This window comes from Sorghum bicolor, chromosome 7, assembly GCF_000003195.3.
Source record: "Sorghum bicolor cultivar BTx623 chromosome 7, Sorghum_bicolor_NCBIv3, whole genome shotgun sequence".
Classification (NCBI taxonomy): Eukaryota; Viridiplantae; Streptophyta; class Magnoliopsida; order Poales; family Poaceae; genus Sorghum; species Sorghum bicolor.
Window position 1 is genome coordinate 63,892,280 of NC_012876.2, and position 22,271 is coordinate 63,914,550.

General features: G+C 46.3%; 2 protein-coding genes across 2 annotated transcripts; one reads left to right on the forward strand and one right to left on the reverse strand.

Annotated features, from left to right (window-relative positions):
* LOC8055177 (probable lipoxygenase 8, chloroplastic) lies at positions 2,199–19,767 on the reverse strand. Its single transcript, XM_002445858.2, has 5 exons — positions 19,137–19,767; positions 5,774–6,114; positions 4,139–4,706; positions 3,906–3,991; positions 2,199–3,803 (listed from the first exon to the last, which is right to left on the reverse strand). The coding sequence occupies exons 1-5, from the start codon at positions 19,294–19,296 to the stop codon at positions 2,361–2,363; spliced, it is 2,598 nt and encodes an 865-aa protein (XP_002445903.2). The 5' UTR covers positions 19,297–19,767; the 3' UTR covers positions 2,199–2,360.
* On the forward strand, positions 14,372–16,216 carry LOC110437189. Its single transcript, XM_021465536.1, has 3 exons — positions 14,372–15,307; positions 15,387–15,599; positions 15,750–16,216. The coding sequence occupies exons 1-3, from the start codon at positions 14,966–14,968 to the stop codon at positions 15,819–15,821; spliced, it is 627 nt and encodes a 208-aa protein (XP_021321211.1). The 5' UTR covers positions 14,372–14,965; the 3' UTR covers positions 15,822–16,216.

Sequence of the window (22,271 nt, forward strand, 5' to 3'; positions counted from 1 at the left end):
GGCTGGCCCCTCGTGAAGATGTCCTGTTCGGTTACCCTAAGGACTGAGATGTTCTGAGAACCGGTTCGTAGGAAGCCTTACACGCCACTCGCCTTATTATGGTGCGGGACGGATGTACGACCAGCTAGTGCGGTGCCACTACTACTAGGTTGATAGCGGATAGTGTAGGGAGGTACGGGCATGAGGACCCACACCCTCCTAAGACAGCGTAGTGACCTTTGGGGGCCCGGTACTACGCCTCACAGTCTCAGCATGCCGGTGGTACTCCGGTGTGGCCCCAGTCCTGAGTGGTAGGGTGGCATCGTATTTAGTTGGAAGGCAGCCCGGTATCAGCCTAGACGAGCCGGTTCGTCGATGATGGTGATCTTGTGGTTAGTGTAAACCTCTGCAGAGTTTGGTTGATCGATCGATACATATGCCGTCTTCTCGGCTATGGACCTTTTCTATGTTCCGCTTCGCTTGACTAGTGAGAGGAGTCCTTTCTACCTTCCCCTGGGTTTGTGTTGGATCCGGCGTTGGCCGTTGAGGCAAGGCACGAGCGGGAGTCGTACTTGCCGCCTAGAGAATGAGAGTGTGGTGAGATGTGTGTGATGGGATGGATGGATGGATGGATGTGTGGATGAGATGGAATAAAACTTGATGAATTATTATTATAAAATATTGATGAACTTGCATAGGAAAAACTACAGCTATACATAGGCCTCTTGATATACCCTTTGCATTTCCACCTACCACAAAGCTTACGCAAAAGCATAGGGTGGGAGCCAGTGGCCAGTACAAATCGTACTGAAAATTGTTTAGCAGGTTTTGAACGTGGTCTATGACGATAACTACGGAGAATAGAAGGATTAGGTGGTCTCGCTCCTGCGCTCAAGTTTGGTTCAGAGATGAAGGCTACGCCCGCTGATAAACTACGCCGACTCTGATGATTGTCCGTGAAGGAGGAGCCTTCACCGCTGACGCGCTACATCGACTCTGATAAAGACTCGCGTGTGTTCTCGCTAGAAAAACGATGTAATAGGCTTGTTGACCAAGAGTTGTAAAGTAAATGTGTTGTAATCTTGTTTCTCACGATGTATGACTACGATAACAGCTGATATATGATAATGCGATAGTTCAATTTTTGAATTATCACATTATAATTCGAATCTGTGGATTTTTCCCTTTGTGGAAGAATCTAGGTCGTTTCAGGAGCCGAAGAGGAGCCCTACCAAACAGGCCCTTAATATTGCTGGTGGACACTAGATCTAATAAAATATTCATTTCTGGATACATAAGAGAGAGACGAGAGATGATTTGTCCATTTTGCCCACGCCTCTTCCATTTTTGGTTTAGGATTGTGGAGTTGGGAGGCTCTCATAATCACATCCCATCAAGCTACAAAAGACAGGGACCATGGCAAGCCCTAAGGTTGGGGATATAGAACAAATTGTTTGTGAACCTACAAATCAACTTAATTTTTATGGATTACGGTAACCCGTATATGTTACACTTATTTTTAGTTGTCGACAACACATCTTGCATCACCACTCGAGATGCCCGTTCGTGTGGCGCTTAGGTGCAATGTCGTGGCCAAAATGGTTCAGTTAAGGTGTGGAGAGGAGGATATGGCAACATCATAAGGTGACCTGGGTGATGATGTCGTTTGCTGGTGGGAGTAGATGTGGGTGACTAGGATAAGAGTGATCGTGTTCTAGTGGAGAAGTCGGTCACGAGAAAGACAACCGTAGTGGAGGATGGTTCATAGAGCATGGTGTATCCATTGTGATGCTTTTAGGTCTTGTTCGTTTTGGTGAGGATTTGAGTGGATCCAAGGGTGTTGAAGCTACAAAATTCAAAATTCTCCTAATCCCGTTGGAGAAGGATTAACCAAACAAGATCTTAGAACATGTTTGGCTGCACTTTAGTCCACTCTGTTAAGGGGTTTGTAGACATACTAGAGAACCTTGTTGGCCACTGTGGTATTCGGCAATGTAACACATGTTTTCAGTCAATTCAATTGGTTAAACGCCAACAAACACGAGTCACTGGCCACATGGAAAAAAAAGGTTCTTTCAGGCCTTGTTCGTTTGTATGCCTAACCAACGGGGTTGGAGGCAATTCATGGGGATTTTAAATCCCCTCCAAGCCTCTCTAACCCAATTGGTTTGGTGTAGAAACGAACAAGGTTTTAGTGGTACAGCAAACGCATCACATAAGCAGTTGTAAATAAACATTTAAAAGATGAATGCTTCGACTTATATTAGTACAAATGTAAATACAAAGAGGATAATAAATAAATAAATACACACAGCACCGAGAAGTAAAGTTTGCACCCTGGTATTACTGTTACAACGAGTAATTAATGGCTAAGAATTCCATCAGATGGAGGTGCTGTTAGGGATGCCCATCCCTGTGACACCGGGCTGAGAGAAGGGCTTCATGAGCTGGTACGGCACAATGCCGGCGCCGCACCGGTTCTTGAGGCTCGGGTCCTTGTTCCTCCCGTCGATGATGCCCTCGATCTCCTTGAGCCGCGCGTTGAACTTCCCGTACGCCGCCTGCACCGTGGCGTCGTCGTTCCACGGCGCGGTCTCCATCCCGCCGAGGTACTCCTCGTCGGGGGAGTGCGTGGACAGCAAGTCCAGCACGGCCATCACCAGCGTCGCCTGCACCTGCGACGGGAAGCACTCGCGGAGCGCCTGGTCCGGGTTGTCCAGGAACGCCGCGAGCGCCGCGGCGTCCACGGGCTCCTCCACCGGCATGTTGGTGCGCGCGATGGACGGCCGGTTGGGGAAGTATCCGGCGAAGTCGTACTGCCCGAAGTTGACGGCGGCGTGGTGCGCCGACGCGACCCAGATGATGGTGGTCAGCGTGTGCGCCAGGCTCGCCGGCGAGTCCAGCGCCGGCCACCCCGGCGCGTCCTTCTTGTCGCCGTGCCCCACGGTGCGCACGTCCGTCCAGAACGCCTGAAGCTCCGCGTCGCCGGCGATGGTGCCGGCGTCCGGGTAGAACCGGGCGACGTAGGCCGTCACCCAGCCCTTGATGGCGTCCCAGACGAGCAGGCCGTCGTTGGCGAACGGGTAGTCCGGGACCGTGAGCCTGACCCCGTGCTCCGCGTTGGGGTCCTCCACGGCCATCCCCCTGCGGACGAGGTCGGCGGGGAGCGCCTCCGTGTCGAAGCGCCAGAGCTTGTCGTACGCGACGGAGCTGAGCTCCATGGCGTACCTCTGCGGCGAGAAGGACAGCTCGATGATGCCGCCGGCGTTGATGAGCGCCGACCGCGCCAGCGCGTTGATGCGCATGGTGTAGCGGAAGTGCGGGTGCAGCAGCTGGTACACGGGGTGCATCTCGCTCAGCTGCCGGTTGGCCGCGATGATGTAGGGCTCCACGGCGCAGTGCGTGCGCAGCCAGTGGGAGACGAGCTCGTGGTGGCCCGAGTCGTGCGCGCGCACGTGCGACTTGGCCATCCGCCACAGCCACGACTCGGTGGTGTCCGTGGACGAGGTGAAGACGCGGCGCCACTGCGGCAGCGTCGGCGACGCCGGCCGCGTCAGCTCGATGGCGAGCAGCCGCAGCGTGCCGTCGTCGCAGAGGAAGAAGACGGTGCGCGAGCCGTACATGGTGGTGTTCGCCTGCGCTCGGATCTTGTGCACGTACGGCAGGAACAGGTCGTGGTAGTCCAGCATGAAGAGCCGCTTCTGCGACACCGCCTCCGCCACCGTCATCACCCGACCCATCTGCCGCTCCAGCACCTCCGCCGTGATCGCCGACTCCGCCGGCCCGTACACCGCCGGGTCCAGCTTGCTCTTCAGAGGGAACTCCTGCAACATTCGTATTTTCGGCATTGTGCAGACATCAAAACACAGGATCATCATCAAAATAAAAAAGTTGTCTTGGACATGGAGATCGACATCGAGACTTACTGTGACGAGCTCGATCGCGTACGGGTTCATCCCGGCAAGCGTCTCCCTCGCGAATTCCTCGTCCCTCAGCCATGCAAACTTGTCCTCTGCGTGCAACAAGCATTTGGTGACCGATGAGTTTGAATTTTCATGTTTGTTGCAAACAAATGTGAATTGCTGAATTTTACATAGAATTCTTATGTGCAGAGTGAATCAAATTGAAAAGGCTACAGCTGCGATATGTGTATGCGTACTCTGAACATTGGCGGGCGTGTCGAAGAGGAGGACATGGTCGCCGGGGCCGTCGCGGAGGATCTGGAGCAGCCGCGGCACGACGCTGTGGAGGAAGCCCAGCTGCTCGGCCTTGGGAAGCTCGACGCCGTCCTCGAACAGCTTGTCGATGACGAAGAAGGACGGGAATCCGCGGTTGGGGTCGGTGAGCGTGGACTGCACGGCCGGCACGGCGGCGTGGAGCACGGACCGCAGCGTGGTCACCGAGAACTGCAGGTTCTTCACCTCCGAGAACGCCTCGTCCCTGGGCACGTAGTTGTCGCTGCTCCTCGTCTCCGTCTTTGGGTCCGTCGCCGACATCGGCCGGCCCGTGCGGCACCGCCGCGGGTAGGGGAACTGCGCGCTGCCGCCGAGGACGGGGCGCGCCTTCTTGCCGGCGTCGCTGTCGGGGTCGCCCAGGTCGTTGTAGGTGTCGTAGTCGTAGATGCGGTCGGTGGACTTCCTCTCGCCGCGCCCGTCGCCGCGCTTCTGCTCCAGGTCCTTGTTCCGGTAGCTCCGGAGTCCCGCCGGCGTCTGCCCCGGCAGGTAAGGCTGCGCGCCAAGAAATTTGAAGTTCAGTGGAGGAAATCTTTTCAGTGCTGATCCTGATCGATCTGATCTATCATAATGCAAAATCATCGATGTCGTTGGGCCGTGGTACTTGGTACGGCCCATCTACAATATCATTGCTGTTGCTTTGGACCATGAGCGGTTGATAAGTTTTCAGATAGTTGGCCCATCCTCCTCTAAAAAAGAAGCTAGTAGGCCCATCCATTGCGTTCGTACTCCCCCTCACTCGGTCCATAAGAAAATATTAATATTTTCTCAAAAACAAATATTAATATTTATTGTATATAATTAATATTATAGATAAATTACTAAATATATTTTTATAATGAGTATTTTTAGAGGTACCATTTTAATGGTATTTTTTTACAAATCTAGTGAAACCTAAGAAAATTTGATCAACATGAACTTATAGCAATTCTTGTTTCGAGACGGAGGAAGTATAAGTATATGTTTACAAATGAAATGATTTCAAAGTTATTGATAAAATCTTTCTTTGAACTGAATTTTTTTTTACCAAATCTTGCTGAAAAATGATATAGTAGTATGTTTTTGTAACTTGATGATGGAATTCTTAAATTACATACTACTCCCTCAAAGAAGGACCTGGAGCGTAGCTATCAAATCCTGCTGAATAGACTGACTAGTAACTAGTCATCATTTTAGAATTTAGATCGCTGTACTAATAAATGCGATTTGACATAGAACCCCCTCAATCCCGGATTAAATGACTACTAGCTAGCTTATACTCCACTCTAAAAAACTAGTGGTCTTTTCTTAACGAATGGATACCGTGTGCAAATTTTATTGATAAAAAATAAAACGAGAGATCTAGAGACCGTGCACGCACTGTTTAGAAGCTTGACTTGCGATGCAGATGACGTACGGTCTATATACAGTTTGAACGATCGTGATGGTTTGACATGGTCACATGGCTGAATAGCCAAATAAATAAACCGATGCAACTTGTCAAGCTCATGTGATTTAAGTCGTTGGAGTACAAGTAAAGTACAGTTCTGGTAATTAATTAAGTCCAGCCCGATCACTGTTACCTTGTTAGCGAAGAAGACGCGCTTCCTGTTCCCCTTGGCGTCGGCGGACTTGGGCGCCACCCACGACTTGCACCGGATGGCCAGGAGCGGCGCGGCGCGGGCGCCGTCGTCGCCGTCGTCGGAGTCGGAGTCGGAGTTGGAGCCAGCCGACGCCGAGGAGGAGTAGAGGTTGACGTCCTCGAGGAACATCTCGGTGTGGTGCTCGTTGGTGACCAGCACGGCGCCGACCTCGCCGAAGCCCGGCGGCACGTCGAAGTCGGCCTCGTAGGTCACCACGCCGGCGTCGTTGTCCGCCACCTTGTGGGCGTAGCTCTGGAGTCTTGGTTTCTCCTGCCCCGTCTCTGCTTCCATCATTTTCAAGACAAATTAAGCAACGGTTAATATTACTGCTAGCTTATTACTTTGTTTCACGATAGCAGCAGATGATATAGTTTAGTTTATTTACAGCTGCTAGTATTGTACTACTCCGTATATAGCATGCAGGAGCACGTTTGCTTGCTTACTTTGGTGTGGATGATGAACTAATTAACACGGAAAAGGCTAATAGATATTTAATTTGTTTTGACATTTTGCAACCATGCGCACTAGCTAGCTGGCGATTATGAACGCTATTTAATGTAGGATTCGGTTGGCACCGAGGCATGCACGTACGTATGCGTATGCATGCCACATCACTTCCTTGCCCCTAAAATACACACGGCATCATCTCAAATTAATTGAAAACGCAGTTAGGAAAGTGGCTCAACATCTAGATGGAGTAGCTAGCAACCTAAAGTAGACCAATTTTCTTTCGAGTTCCATGGCTAGTAGAGTAGACACTACCGGAATCCCAGCCTTTACCGAGTGCCGAAAGCTTTGCCTAGAGCAAAACATCGGGCACTCGGCAAAGAGATCCTTTGCCGAGAGCAAGCCCTGAAACACTCGGCGAAATTCCGACACTAGGCAAAGAGGCCCTTTGCCTAGTGCCATCCGCAGGGCACTAGACAAAGAGGTCTTCTTCGCCTAGTGCCATAGAAAAACACTAGGCAAATTGAAAACACTAGGCAAAGGGTTAACACCGTTATCTGCTGGTCCAGCGCCGTTACATCTTTGCCGAGTGTCCCTTAAGAGCACTCGGCAAAGAGCACTTTGCCTAGTGTCACAGTTTTGACTCTCGGCAAAGAGCTCTTTGCCTAGTGTCATGGTTTAGACACTCGGCAAAGATTTAAAATTTTTTTCTTTCCAACTCTTCAAACTTTTTCTTCTCTCCCCGTAGAACATGGGCTACACCATGTTAAAGTTTGGTATATTTTTGTTTTTATTTGCTATATGTAATTAATTAATTGTGTTTTAAGCAATTTTTTAAATTAAGTGAAATTTGAACTACAAGTGATTTAAATACTTGAAAAAATACGTATAAAAATTATATTAGTGTTATTCGATCTAGTTTTAGGCCATACTTATAAAATAAAAAGAAATTTTTAAACATTTTATTCATGAAACATGACCAATAACATGTGGCCGAATGGTTTTAAAATTTTAAAAATAGCAAATAAAGTCTACAAATCATTAGATTTGTCAAGGTGTCATGATTTCATGCGTGGATACTGTGATAAAAAATTGGGAGAGTTTTGCACAAGTTGTCACATATAATGTTTACAAACTAAAACATGTTTGGACAAGATTAAGAGAGTTGAGAATGATCCGATAAGATTTGGAGTTAAATTAACTATCGTGCTAGGGTTTGACTTCTAAACATTTTATATAGGCAATAAACAATAGAGATTGTTTGGTGTAAAATTTTCATATCTTTTGGTCCCTTTTACTAATTTTAATTTATTAACAACAATTATAGAATTTGTATTGTGAAAACTATTGTGAACTAAAACCACATGAAATAATGGTCGAATCTTCATATAAGCATCAAATATTCATTATGGAGTGAATTTGACAAGGTATTCTCAAAGAATATTCAAAGAAACTAATAATAAAAAAAATTGAGAAAAGAAAATAACAAAAAAGAAATGCTCTTTGCCGAGTGTTACTTGGCAGCACTAGGCAAAGATGGGCTTTGCCGAGTGCCCGCCCAGCTGACACTCGGCAAAGATTTGTATTTACTGTACAGAAAATTTATTTTTTATTTTTATTAAAAAAGTAGGAAAAAATAAAAAACTGTATTGAAAGATTCTTTAAAAAATATTGCCATAGCCAAAAAAAAGTGTTTGCCGAGTGCCGGATCTTGGGGCACTCGGCAAACAATGGATCACGGGACTAAGGCCGCTCCTCTCTGTCTCGGACGTTTCAGCACGCTACTCGATTCTTTCAGCACGCTCGCACGGCCGCCTGCGCCACCGCTCGCCCGCGCGGCCGCCTGCGCCACCGCTCGCAAGCTCGCCCCGCGTCCGGCCCTCGCTCCCTCGGCCCGCCGGCCGGCGGCGCCCGCGACCGTGCGCGCCTGCTCCCTCGCGCCCGCCTACCGGTGTCGCCCCTGGCCGCGCGGCCTCGCTGCCTCGCCACAGCGGGTCGACGGCGCACCACCGCCTGCCGGCGGCAGCCCGGCTCCCTCGACGAGCCAGCCCAGGGCGGCGCCCGCGACCGTGCGCGCCTGCTCCCTCGCGCCCGCCTACCGGTGTCGCCCCTGGCCGCGCGGCCTCGCTGCCTCGCCACCACGGGTCGACGGCGCACCCCCGCCCGCCGGCGGCAGCCCGGCTCCCTCGACGAGCAGCCCAGCGGCGTCTCCAAGCAGTCCCCAGCACGCCGCGCTTCGTTGGCCGCGTGAATACCGCGAGCAGCGATCCAATCACCAAGTGCTAAGGTTTGCCCGGATCTCTCGATTGAGCCTAGACTCCTCTCCCCCCAAATCGATTTTGTTGTTCCCTAATCCGCCCAAATCGATTCCTAAGAGGAACGAGTGCGGACGAGCTGCATACTTGCTGGATCGGCCTCAGCACTGCATCAGAGAAAGGGGGATCGATCTGTGCCAGTGCCAGCTGCATACTTGTTTTGGTTCTGACTTTGATTTATTAATCAAAATGAGGTAGCTTGTAGTGATATGGTCCTGCGGCATTATGTAAGTTCAGATTAAGATAGGTTATTATCGTTGGTGGCTTCTGCAGACTGAAATTGTATGATTGCAGTTTTGTTCAATTTCAGAAAATAGAAGTTCTGAAAATAGCACGTTTGTGGTTCTTCAATTCAGAAATTATCTAATTTGTAGGTGTAGTTATTCGTGCAATTTCTGACAATAGACTGAAATTGGATTTTATTTGCTTTATACCCGCAACTGCAAATTTTCTTGGTCATGGTCGAACACTCACTGACCTTTTGGGAAATATGTAGTTTGCAGGAAGAAGCTAGATCAGTTGGCCTTCTCCGAAGTAAAAGATTGGCAAATTTTCTTGGTTGTTGCTGCGGGTGTACCGGCACCGCGTCGCCTCACCACTGCACCGACCCACCACGGCCCCGCTAGCCTGACTCCACCACCACCTAAGGTGAAACCTCTCTCTTCGTATCATGTTTGTAGTTCACGTAACCTAACTAGGTGTTTCCCATTCGAAAGAGATACGATTATTAATATGCATATCTATGCATATCTATAACCGTATATGTTTCGAATTGTCCATGTTTCTTTGGACAGCTCGAGGATGCGTAGATGGGGTTAGTTTCCATAGTCTGCTCTAATCCGAGGTAGAGTTTTGGCATCATCTCCCTGTTGTTCTCCGGATACACAATCTCCCTACCGGGACGTGTATTTGGAGAACAGCGGGGAGGTGCTGCCGAAATTGTGTCTCGGATCAGAGTAGACTATGGAAACTAACTCCATCTACGCATCTTCAGGTGGGATTAGGACCTATCCTAACCTATTAGATGGTAGTAACATCGTGTAGATGCAATTGGTGGTTATATTACTCTATGATATATATATGTCAGAGAATGGATGACCGTGAGTGGATGTACACGGGCCGCTCAAGTCCAACTGATTTCTCTTTAGAATGGATTGAGAAGATCGATGCTTTCTTGGAACTAGCATTTGACAAGGCTAAAGGAGCTCGTGCCACTTGGTGTCCCTGCAGCAGATGTGCAAACATAAAACGACAAACAAAGGTGGACATGGGTAAACATCTCTGCAAGTATGGATTTACGGCAAACTATACCCGATGGATCTACCATGGTGAAGCCGATCGTATGAGAGACGAGGTTGTGAGACAACGCCTCGAGCAGTATGATGCTGATGGCGGGGTAGGAGGCATGGTAAATGATTGGCATGAAGCACACTTCGCTGAAGGATGTAGGGAGGAGGAGCCAGAGGCAACCGCAAAGGCGTATTATGACATGTTGTCTGCGGCACAGAAACCCCTTCATAGCCAGACAAATGTTTCTCAGCTGGATGGCATTGGACGTGTAATGGCCTTGAAGTCCCAGTGTAATATGAGTCGAGATGCCTTTGATGCTATGTTGACAGTTTTTGGCAGCATGCTTCCGGAAGGTCATATTCTGCCAAAGAGCATGTACGAGTCCCAGAAAGTCCTTCGTGCACTTAAGATGCCATATGAGCAGATACATGCTTGTCCTAAGGGGTGCATCTTATTTAGGAAAGAACACGCGGAAGCAAAGTATTGTTCAAAGTGTGGATCCTCTAGGTTTCTGGAGGTAGACTCTGGTGATGGTCAGAAGAGACAGCTTACGATCCCCGTGAAAATCCTACGGTACCTTCCGTTCATACCGAGGATTCAACGGCTATACATGACTGAGGAAACTGCAAAACAGATGACATGGCACAAAAATGGTCTTCGATATAATCCTGAAAAGATGGTACATCCATCCGATGGTGAAGCATGGACCCACTTTGATGGGATTCATCATGAGAAAGCTCAAGAGGCCCGTAATGTTCGTGTTGCTCTGGCAACAGATGGGTTCAATCCGTATAGAATGATGGCGGCCCCATACACTTGTTGGCCGGTGTTTGTTATCCCTCTCAATCTTCCCCCTGGCGTCGTCTTTCAACGACAAAACATATTCTTGTCGTTGATAATTCCTGAACACCCGGGGAACAATATGGGTGTGTTCATGGAGCCTGTGATTGATGAATTGGTCTGTGCTTGGGAGGAAGGGGTTTGGACATATGACCGAGCTACAAAGAGAAACTTCAAAATGCATGTTTGGTATCATTACTCCCTACATGACTTTCTAGCGTATGGGATATTCTGTGGCTGGTGTGTTCACGGGAAGTTCCCATGCCCAGTATGCAAGACAACTCTGCAGTTCTTTTGGTTGAGGAAGGGTGGCAAGTTTTCCTCATTCGATAAACATCGACAATTCCTCCCTCTTGACCATGCATTCAGACGAGACATCAAGAACTTTACCAAAGGTGTCATAGTTACAGACCCTGCACCACCGATGTTGACCGGTGCTGCGGTCCGTGCTCAGGTAGATGCTCTCGAGGTAAATAACCAAGAACGTGGTTTTGTGGGATATGGGGAGCAACATGCATGGACTCATAAGTCGGGCTTGTTGAGGCTCCCCTATTTTTTTGACCTTCTTCTCCCACATAACATTGATGTAATGCACACAGAAAAGAATGTTGCCGAGGCACTTTGGGCAACAATCATGGACATTCCTGATAAGACAAAGGACAATGTTAAGGCTAGAGTGGATTTGGCAACATTATGCGATAGACCAAAGCAAGAAATGCAGCCTCCTAGAGGCGGCAAGACATGGAGAAAGCCTAAGGCCGATTTCGTCTTGACAAGGAAACAAAGGAGGGAAGTACTAGAGTGGTTCCAAACATTAATGTTCCCTGATGGGTATACGGCGAATCTAAGGAGGGGAGTGAACTTATCTACTATGCGAATCAATGGGCTCAAAAGTCATGACTACCATATATGGATTGAGCGGCTTCTTCCGGTGATGGTTCGAGGCTATGTCCCTGAGCATGTTTGGCTAGTGCTGGCAGAGTTAAGCAATTTCTTTCGCCAGCTTTGTGCCAAGGAGTTACCTCGATCCGTGATTGCAGACTTGGAAAGAATGGCACCTGTGTTGCTCTGCAAGTTGGAGAAGATCTTTCCACCTGGCTTCTTCAATCCGATGCAACATTTGATTTTGCATCTCCCGTATGAGGCACGAATGGGGGGGCCCGTGCAGGGCCGTTGGTGTTATCCAATTGAGAGATGTCTAAAGGTTCATCGAACTAAATGTAAAAATAAATGCAAAATAGAGGCTTCCATTGCAGAGGCATACATTCTGGAGGAGGTGTCAAACTTCACAACAGCATACTATGGTGACAACCTTCCTAGTGTGCACAATCCGCCCCCTCGCTACAATGCTGATGAAAATGAATCGACTCTTAGCCTTTTTCAAGGTCAACTCGGAAGTGCAAGTAATGCGACCCCTAAGACCTTGAAATATGAGGAGTGGCGCATTATCATGCTATATGTGTTGCTCAACCTTTCAGAAGTGGACCCATACATTCGGTAAGTTGTCAACAAACTTGTTCTTAGGTAGTCACTATTCCCCATCCAACCCCCTTGTTTCCTCGTTGGTGCAGGGAATTTCATCAACAATTCTGGCGTAGATCAAGGGAACCTACCTTGCAAGAATCTGAGACCCTTCTTAGGCAGGGTGCGGGAAATGGTCGGCCTGATTTCATTTCTTGGTTTAAACAAAAGGTATATACTACTCGACTCTTAGTTTGTCATTACAAGTTGCTCGTACGTGCAAATCATATAACAAACTATCCTGCTTGAGCTTGCAGGGCCAAACCGATGCGTCTATGAGTGCCGAGTTGAGACAGGTTGCCGATGGCTGTGCCTATAGGGTGAGGTCATTTACTAGTTATGACGTCAATGGATACCGCTTTCACACAACTAGACACGAGCAGAGTCGGCCCAATCGAAGAACCACAAATACTGGAGTTTGTACGACTGGCAATGATGGGGTTGAGTATTATGGAAGAATTGAAGAAATATATGAACTCAACTTTGGTGGCTGTATACCTCTTAATCCTGTCATATTCAAATGCCACTGGTTTGATCCTGAAGTAACAAGACGGACCCCTAATCTTGGGCTAGTTGAAATTCGACAGTCATCAGTCTTACCAGGAGATGATGTCTATATTGTGGCTCAACAGGCCACACAAGTCTATTATGTACCATACCCGTGCAAAACCGCTGACCATCTTAAGGGTTGGGATGTTGTGTACAAGGTATCACCACATGGTAAACTACCTGTCCCAAACAATGAAGATTACCACTTTGACACAAATACATATGACGGAGAGTTCTTTCAAGAAGAGGGGCTAGAAGGGAGTTTTGTGATAGACTTAACCGAAGTGGTCGGAATGGAAGTAGACAATGAAAGGGTTGATCAAGAGGATGCTTTTGATGACGTTCAAAATGTGAAGGACTTAGAATTACTTGAGCGATTACATTTAGGCAATGACAATGATAACAACCTTCCTCCTTCAGATAGTGGTGACTATATTGACATGGCTGATAGTGATGATGAGACTTATGATCCAGCTAATCCCGATCATGATGATTATTTCTAATACATGTAATACTATGCCATTTTGTAATTATGTTTTGTTTATTTTGCATCTCTTTCTAAGTATGTCTTGTTTATCTGTGCTTATTGGTTTACTCTTTTTAGTTACAGGTTATTGAACAAGATGGTGGGTGGTATGAGGAAAGTCAGGTCGGTGTACCAGAGACCGCCTGCAGCAACTGAGCAGTCGGGGAGCAGGAGGAGGAGTAGCGGGACGAGGAGGAGCAGGAGTTTGAGCACCCTTGAGCGGGAGCGGGAGCGGGAGGAGGAGCGGCAGCGGCAGCGACTGAGGGAGGAGGAGGAGGAGGAGGAGGAGGAGGAGGAGGAGGGGCACGAGGACAGGGGGCACGAGGAGAGGGGGGAGGAGGAGGAGCAGGAGCAGGAAGAGGAGGGGCACGAGGACAGGGCGCTCGCGGAGAGGGGTGAGGAGGAGGAGGAGGAGGTGGTGGAGGAGGAGGAGGAGGAGTCAGGGGGTTCTGCTTCATCACGTGTCTACTTGCGAGGTCCCTCGACCCTCCCGAGGCGACCAATACCTTCTGAGAGACGCCCGATGATTCGACCCACTGGGTCTAAGTAAGTGACTGTATATGTTATCACTATTTTTAAATGTGTTATGTTGAAAACCATAATAGAAATTAATCATTTTTCTTACTGATTTGGGCAGGAGTTGGGAGGTTGTGGCTCCAGGTGTGCACAATCGCCATGTCAATGGCATCCTCGGTCTTCTGTGCAAGAAAAACTTCCCTGGTATGGTGGAGTTTGCTGGAAAGGTTGAGCCAGCCTACACGTTTGAGCACTACGCCTGTGTCCCCGATTCATCAGATCGGTTATGTAGGAATTTCGGCACCAAGGCCAACCGGGTGACGGCCGAGTTGTGGGTAAGTCTTTGACTTCAGTTTCTATTATTACTTTGACTTTAGTTTCTATTATTACAACAGCAGCCGGTGCTCGTACAGCGCATGTACCGCACGTATGTATTCGTTTTTTTAGCTTGTGGTATTCACCAGCAGCAATCAGATTGTTTACTCACAAAAATGACGCACGACTCTCTAGATGTGAGCCAGGATTTGAGCACCAATTTGTGGTTATGCAGGATTACTTCAGATGTGAGCCAGGATTTGAGCACAAGGCGAATAATATGGCTATGAGAGCATGTGCCAAACTCATCAAGGACATGCATTATGAGGCACGCATCCAGGCCGTCATAACATACAACGCGCAGGTCCTTGGAGTGAAGACCACCAAAGCTGAAGCAAGAAACATTAGCCTGACCCGAGACCAATACTTGCAGGTAAATAAAGAACATTAATACTGATTTCTTCTAAGATTAAGTACGCTTAATTTTTCTTTTTGTCGCAAACTTGATGATGTGTAGATGATTCCGTGGTGGTGCAATAGCCATCCCGAGTGCTGGAAACAGATGGTGGACAAGTGGTGTGGGGCTGAGTGGGCAGAGATGCACAACGCTTGTCGGGAGCGGCGTTTGATGATGCCGGGTGCACGACACCATCAGGGCAACCTCAGCCTCGACCAATACGCAGCTAGATGGGTATAACAATTCATTTATTCATTCTAACGCTCAATTATGCATAACTTATAATCATCTTGTTGTTCTTTTCACAGTCGGCCGCACATGATGGCCAGCCTTGCTCCCAGTTCAAGGCATGGGCTATGGCCCACAAGGGCAAGGCGACGTCTGACGTCGACTACAACCCGGAGGACCCGCCCTCAGCATACACCAATGAGACTGTCCACAACCGCCTCAGTCAGTACACTGAGATGGCAAGGTCGGTCCATGGGCCAGAGTACGATCCGACCACCGCCGAGCTTGATCCAGAAGTCATCATGAGGGTGGGAGGAGGCAAGAAGCATGGACGGTACTGGATTGCCGACAGCACGCTCGACACGGCTACTACTCCCACTTTAGCTCAGATTCGAGCAAGGAGCACGAGCTCATGCCCGCCTATATGCCCACGACCAGGCACTGCACAGCACCGGATGGAGACAATCCAGGTTATTTCTGTTTTATTCATCGTTTATTGATTTTTACATACCTTTGCTTTGCATTGTAATATTGGGGTAAAATATTTAGGCCCAGTTGGAAGAAGAGAAGAGGCGACGGGAGGAGATGGAGGTTAGGATGGAGCAGGAGCAGCAGAGGATGGTGGCTGAGCGACAGAGGATGGAGGCCGATCGACAGAGGATGGAGTTGATGTTTCAGTGGATGCAAAATCTTGGCGCGAGTATGGGTCAATCTCCTCCACCTGAGCTACTTGCTCCATTGCCTCCTCCTGAAGGAACTCCCGTGAGTAAATATTTAATACTTTTGCCTTTGCTTTGCTTGTATGGTCTAGATTAGCTATCCAAATAATTCCTAGATTAGCTATGCAATTTAGAATACAATACAAAAACCATACAATCTCACACAGACAAGTAACCTTCTCTTTTTTTGCAGAATCAATCAGCGGCTTCAAATAATATGCCTCATCAGCCACCACATCAGCCGGGGTGGCCAGCTTGGCAGTGAATGGTTCATGCTTATTGTGTTGGTGTTTATGTACTTGGAGACTTAGATTTACATTACTGGTTCACTTGTGCTTGGACTTAGAATATTTGGTTAACTTGGTGATGCACTTGGATTGTTTCGTTCACTTGGTGATACACTTATTATTGCACTTTTGCTTATATGTGATGTGTGATAAATGTGATATATGTGATATATGTGTGATATCTGTGATATCTGTTATATATGTGTGATGTACAAATTATTTTGATTCATTGGAATGCAAAAAATAAAGAAAAATGGATCTGGAAAGTTGCTTTGCCGAGTGCAGCAACCAAGAAACTCGGTAAAGATGTAGGCTTTGCCTAGTGCAGGAGCAAAGACACTCGGCAAAGATGTAGACTTTGCCTAGTGCAAGAGCAAAGACACTCGGCAAAGATATAGGCTTTGCCTAGTGCAAGAGAAAATACACTCGGCAAAGAATTTCTGCAAAAAAAAAGAATTATTTTCTTTGCCTAGTGCCTGAAAGAAGGACACTCGGCAAAGAATTTCTAGAAAAAAAAGAATTATTTTCTTTGCCTAGTGCCTGAAAGAAGGACACTCAGCAAAGAATTTCTGAAAAAAAAAATAAATTTCTTTGCCGAGTGTCTCGACGTGTTAGCACTCGGTAAAGTCTCCGTTAGCCGTTTGGTCTCCGTTCGTGTCGCTTTTTTTTGCCGAGGGTCACAACAGCACTCGGAAAATATTTTGCCGAGCGTTCGACGGAAAACACTCGGCAATGTTTTCTTTGCCGACATTTATTTTGCCGTCTTGACTTTGCCGAGTGTTACACTCGGCAAAGCCTTTGCCGAGTGTTTTATTGCCTTTGCCGTGTGTCTTCGGCACTAGGCAAAGTAGCTGAGTCCGGTAGTGAGAGACGTGGCGGATATCGACGACTGACCGTAGATATCGACGATGTGTGATGAATACGTTCGAATATAATTCGTGTGCTGGCGTCCTGGCGCTAGGATCGCGATCAGACGTACAGTACGTACGTACTGTACTAGCTAATAGTAGCGTGGTGTGACGTGCATGCGACGACGTCTCCAATGGACAAATAATGCATGGTAGCAACGTCTCCACCAAAGGCAAAGCAAAATGACGGTGAATTGCAGCTAGAGCTAGCCCTGAGAGCGAGAGCACCATTCGCTGGGACGTTCGCGATCAAATATGCAACCGAAATATCGCGGCGGCATTGGTTCCAGCTCTTGCTGTGTGACTCGGTTGAGAGTAAGGATGGGAACAACCGTGCGATAGTCGCGGTTTTTCTCTAGTATAACTAAAGAACTGATGAATAAATAATTTTTTTCCTAAGAACCGCGGATGTCCATAGAGGGCCACCCTTGTTATCCTTAGTTGAGAGAGGAGGTGATGTGCTTAATTAGGGAGAAAACAAGTAAACCAGTGGCTGAGTTTTTCTATAGCCAAATAAAGTCATTCATCCTGCTAGATAGCTAGCTAGTCTTTTTTCCAGGTGTCGATCTCTCGCTGTCTGAGAGAGAGAGAGAAAGGGAGATGGGTTGTTTTGCAAACTTAAGTGTCTGCCTATTTATGGTGTGATGAAAAAAAACTTTCAACTTGAACGACTCATATGATCATCTCAATATTCTCTGTGTTTCAAAACAAGTCACTTTGATTTTTTTTACATAGAATTTATTATATATTTAGATAGTAAATACATAGTAAAATAATGTACGCATGAAAAAGTCAAAGCGACTTGGCAAGCCCGCTATATGACTGTATGGGCGGCCAAACATAAATAGTAAATAAGGGATGTTTGGTTAGAGAGTTGTTAAAGTTTAACAGATAATATTTTTGTTTTATTTGGTAATTAGTGTCTAGTCATATGCTTAAAAAATTCGTCTCGTAAATACTCTCTAACTATATTTTTAATTTTGTAAATAGTTTTAGTACTTTATACATGTATCTAAACATTCGATGTTATAGAGGGTAAACTTTATCACATGTAACCAAACAGGCCAAGACCAAGTTTCAGCAAAGGACTGAAATGCACTAGTACTTCTACGTCGCTATACAAGTAGGTCAACTTGTGCAGTACTACGTATAAAAAAGTTTGAACTTCCCTGTTGAACCCTCGTACTGTTCGACCGAAAGCGACGCGCTGCAAACGTGCTACTATACACGATACACGAGGTATATGCTGTGTGGTATCTGATCTGCCACATCCTGCAACGAGCTTTGGCCGCCATATATGATTCAGAATTTCAGACACCGGTGGATGTCACTGTTCTACTGTGTTCGGTTGTACGTTCGCGTCCCTCCATCGATTCAGGAGCAGGATGCATAAATAAAGCAGTGCGGTTCCAGGCAATGGGAGATGCTCCATTTTCGTCGGAGCAGCGCCAAGGTTTTCCCAAAGCTAGCACTCGCGTGCATATGCATTGGACCCGTTCAAAATGTATTACGCACTTGCTAACCAATGCTGGGTAATTAACTTTCCAACAAGCATCTTTTTGTTAGCTGTTAGCTGTTTGTCTCTTTTTCTATGTACTTCTCATGTTCTCTCTTCTTTCCTTTTTAATAAATTTTAGTAGGGGTCCTGTTTCCTCAAAAAACTTTCCAACAAACAAGCCAGTGGTTCTCTTTTTTTTTCCTCATCAAGTTTCCCTTTTGTCATCAAAACTTTCCAGAAGTGAAAATGAAATGACAGACATGTTGCAAAAATATATAGTGACATGCGGTGATGTGTGTCAACTCTATCTTTGATTGACGACACACTATGTTCATTTATCTAATAAGCCATAGTAAAACGTATATACTGTTCGCTGATTTTTTATGAGAGAAAAACACTACTAAATGATTGATAGATTTAACTGATAGATTCAAACAAACAAGCTAGATATGAGGTTTACAACAAGTAGGTGCAGTACCATGTAACGCGTCAATGAATATTGTTTTATTTATGCATACACTACTAGCTAGAAGGAAGAACTAATTAACACGTTCATTAATTAGGGGTCTTTATTCTTTAATTATTATTTGCCTAAGTCTTCTCTTGCTAGCTAGATTCGTCCTATATATACGTATGTAAAAAAAAGGCAGCTTTGAGAAATTAAATATTAATTATTCCCAGTTAATCTTAGATTGTTTATTTATTGTTAGTTGTGATGCTCGCTTATGATTGGCTGTCAACTGATTTCATTTTCATTTTAAAACGATCGAGATGGAACATGTAATTATATGCAAAAAAAAAAAAAGTAGTAGGATCGTAGTATAGTAGCAACTGTAATAGAGAGCGATCGAGCGAGATAATAGAGAGAGTAGTGTGTGCTCGCGTACTTGCGTCGAGCTGGGAGCTGACGAGCTCGAGGTAGAGCGACCTCCCGATGAGGTCCTTGACGTCGTCGATGGCCCTGGACGGCCTCAAGCTGTTCAGGAACCCACCCACGGTGACCTTGATCGTCGCCACCGCCGTCACGCGCACCGATGCCGCCGCCATGGCCGACGACGCTGCAGCGCTCGCGCTACTGCTGCTGCTCAGCGCCTCCGACTGCGCTGATGACGACGACGACGCCACGCACCCTATGGTCGTCTTCCTCTTGTTCCCACTGTTCCGCGACCGGCGGAGCTGGATCACCGGCGAGGAGGCAAGGGGGAAGAAGAGAGACCCAGCTGGACCTCGTGCTGGTGGTGCTCTGCTGCTACAGCTGCTGAAACAGCTATGGGCGTTGCTGCGTACTCCTATATAGCTTGAGATGCAGAGCCATGGTGCAGCTGCAAGGGTGTTTATATAATACGCGGCGAGACGCGAATTCAAGGGATCGAGAATCGAAGGGTGAAGCTTTGGGCTTGCGTGTGTGCTTCTTCTAGCTTAGAGCTCTTTAATGGCGTGTGGGTGGCCGCCATATATGCATGTGAGAGCTGGATGGGCGGGAGGACGTACGTGGGCAGCTTCGCTCCCGGTGGAGACGAGGGGGTCGTCGATTTTGTTGAAAGCTGTGCTGTGGGATATCGCTGACGAGAACGTCGTTTTGCCTTAGGATTGTAGGAAAAGTTGTGGCACGGATATAGATCATTTATTAGGTGCGTATAAACAGGGTTTGCTTCTTGTTGTTGTTCTGATGAGTCTGACTTTGAGAATCAATCCATTCAACATGTGGAAAGTTTAGTTTTTATCAAGGTTTGATTAAACTTATAAACTTAGTAGTTTACAGTAGAACGGTCGGTTGAACCATTGATGTAAGGCAACGCGTGTTTTAGCTAGATAAAAGTCAAAATGTACTAGTATATGTTTAACCAAGAATTTGTCAAATGTATTGTTGTGAAAATTGAAATCCTCCTCATATGAGTGGGCGTTGAGGAGTCATCAGGAGAGTAACTGCTCATCTAGTATTTTGCATCTAGTACATATCTTTATTGAAGTTGCTTTAATAAGGATATTGATATCATACGAAAAGTTAAGAGTTCAAAAGTATTACATATACATACCTTGACTTGTGAAGCTAGTACAAAAATAGTGATAATATAACTCATCACTGCACCTCGAAACTATGGAGAATTGTGTTTTTTTTCTCTAGTTTTATTGTGTTCTTTTTTACTGTGTCGTTCCTTGTAAATTATATAGGCCGGTCACTTAAATTTAGTTTTTGTCCCGAGTCAAACTTGTTTATTTTAAAAAATTATAAATAATCTTATGGATGATAATATATATATTCTTTTCTAACAGCTAGCTAGATCAAATTAAAAGTAGATGATGAGCTAGTTTGACTGCCTAGAATTTGCAACGAGGGGCTATTGTTTTGTTTTCTTCTTTCTAATGTGTTGTTGTACGGCAAATCCATTTCTTTAAAAAATTGGAGGGCCCAAAACCCCATATATATATATATATAACATGACATTTTCGCAGGGACGGTGTCTTAAGGCGTTGTGTAGTTTCAAAAAAATTCAAGATTCCCCGTCACATCGAATCTTTCGACAAATGCATGAAGCATTAAATATAGATGAAAACAAAAACTAATTACACAGTTTACTTGTAAATCGCGAGATGAATCTTTTGAGCTTAGTTAGTCTATAATTAGATAATATTTGTTAAATAAAAACGAAAATGCTACGGTGTCCAAAAACAATTTTGGGAACTGAACAAGGTCTAAGTAATACTAGTGCTACTAACTTGCAACCTTTTGTCAAAAAAAAAAACTTGCAACGACTTACTAAATGAGCAGAGATCTCTTGACAAGTATATGTAATACTCTATTATTATAAAAACTTGTGTGGCGCACATATATGGAGTACGTTCTGCGTGAATTCACATGTTTCATGCACGGTTCCCGCGCGCGCATCTTCACTACTGTGCAGTACTGCTACTCATTCGTTTCAAAAAGTTGACCTTTGTTTGTATCACTGACGGCGAAGAGAGCACATACATATAGTATTCTACGGTCCCGCGCAGCCTAGCTCAATTCTACGTACCGCGCAGCCTAGCTCAATTCTACGTTACCACGCTAGTATCTATATACTTATCTGATCTGACTACTACCGTACCGGTAGAACTATTAGGAACTAATTCATCTTTCTTTGGCTTACATTACACGCTGACAGGTACATACATACGTGTATACAGGTGTATATAGCCTCAGTCAAAATCATATCCAACGCGGTCCGGTATGGTATACATACGTGTATGGTATGTTTTTTTTAGACCGCGTCGTTACGCCCGTGTATGGTATGTTTATACTACAATCTACAAGCAAAGAAAACATAATAATGCAGTCTTCCAGATGTATTAACTATGTGCTTCCAGAAAAAAATTATATATATAGTATATACTAGTATATAAAGAATGTGGCGTCCGATCCCCGATCCATCCATGCATCTGGTAGTACGCCGTACGTGACACACAATCGACTTGACCGGTTGTTGCGACCGACCGAGTCCCGCACACGGTCGCCACGCCATGCATGCATGGCTCAACCGACGAGAGAGTCGAGAATTCTGATCGGTTGCATGCAACTGAGTCACGCGTACGTACGCATGGTTAGAGCCGTATATATATAGGCTGTGTTGCAACCTTACCAGCTACCAGTCCTCCGAGGTTGCAACGAGGTCTCATTATTGTGTCTACTGACTAGGGTACGTATATGACGATGCATGCTTGGCAAGAACAACCGAGGTGTGGCCTACAGTTTATAGAGCATGATTAATAGCACATACATTAAGAAAAAACATGTGATGTGACTAGGATAAAGAAGAGTGAAACAAATTTAACTATTTAAGGTAGGGCAGCTGCCACACCTAGCCCTACCGAGTCCTCCGCCACTGATGCTTGGGACACATTATGTTCACTTGGCTGAAAAGATATGGCTGAAAGTATTGTTCACTGAGAAATAGAGTTAAAGTTTGTTTGGAGCCAGACAAGACCCAAAATCAAAGTTTAGGGAATCAAAAATAACATTTTGAGAGTACATAGACCTATTT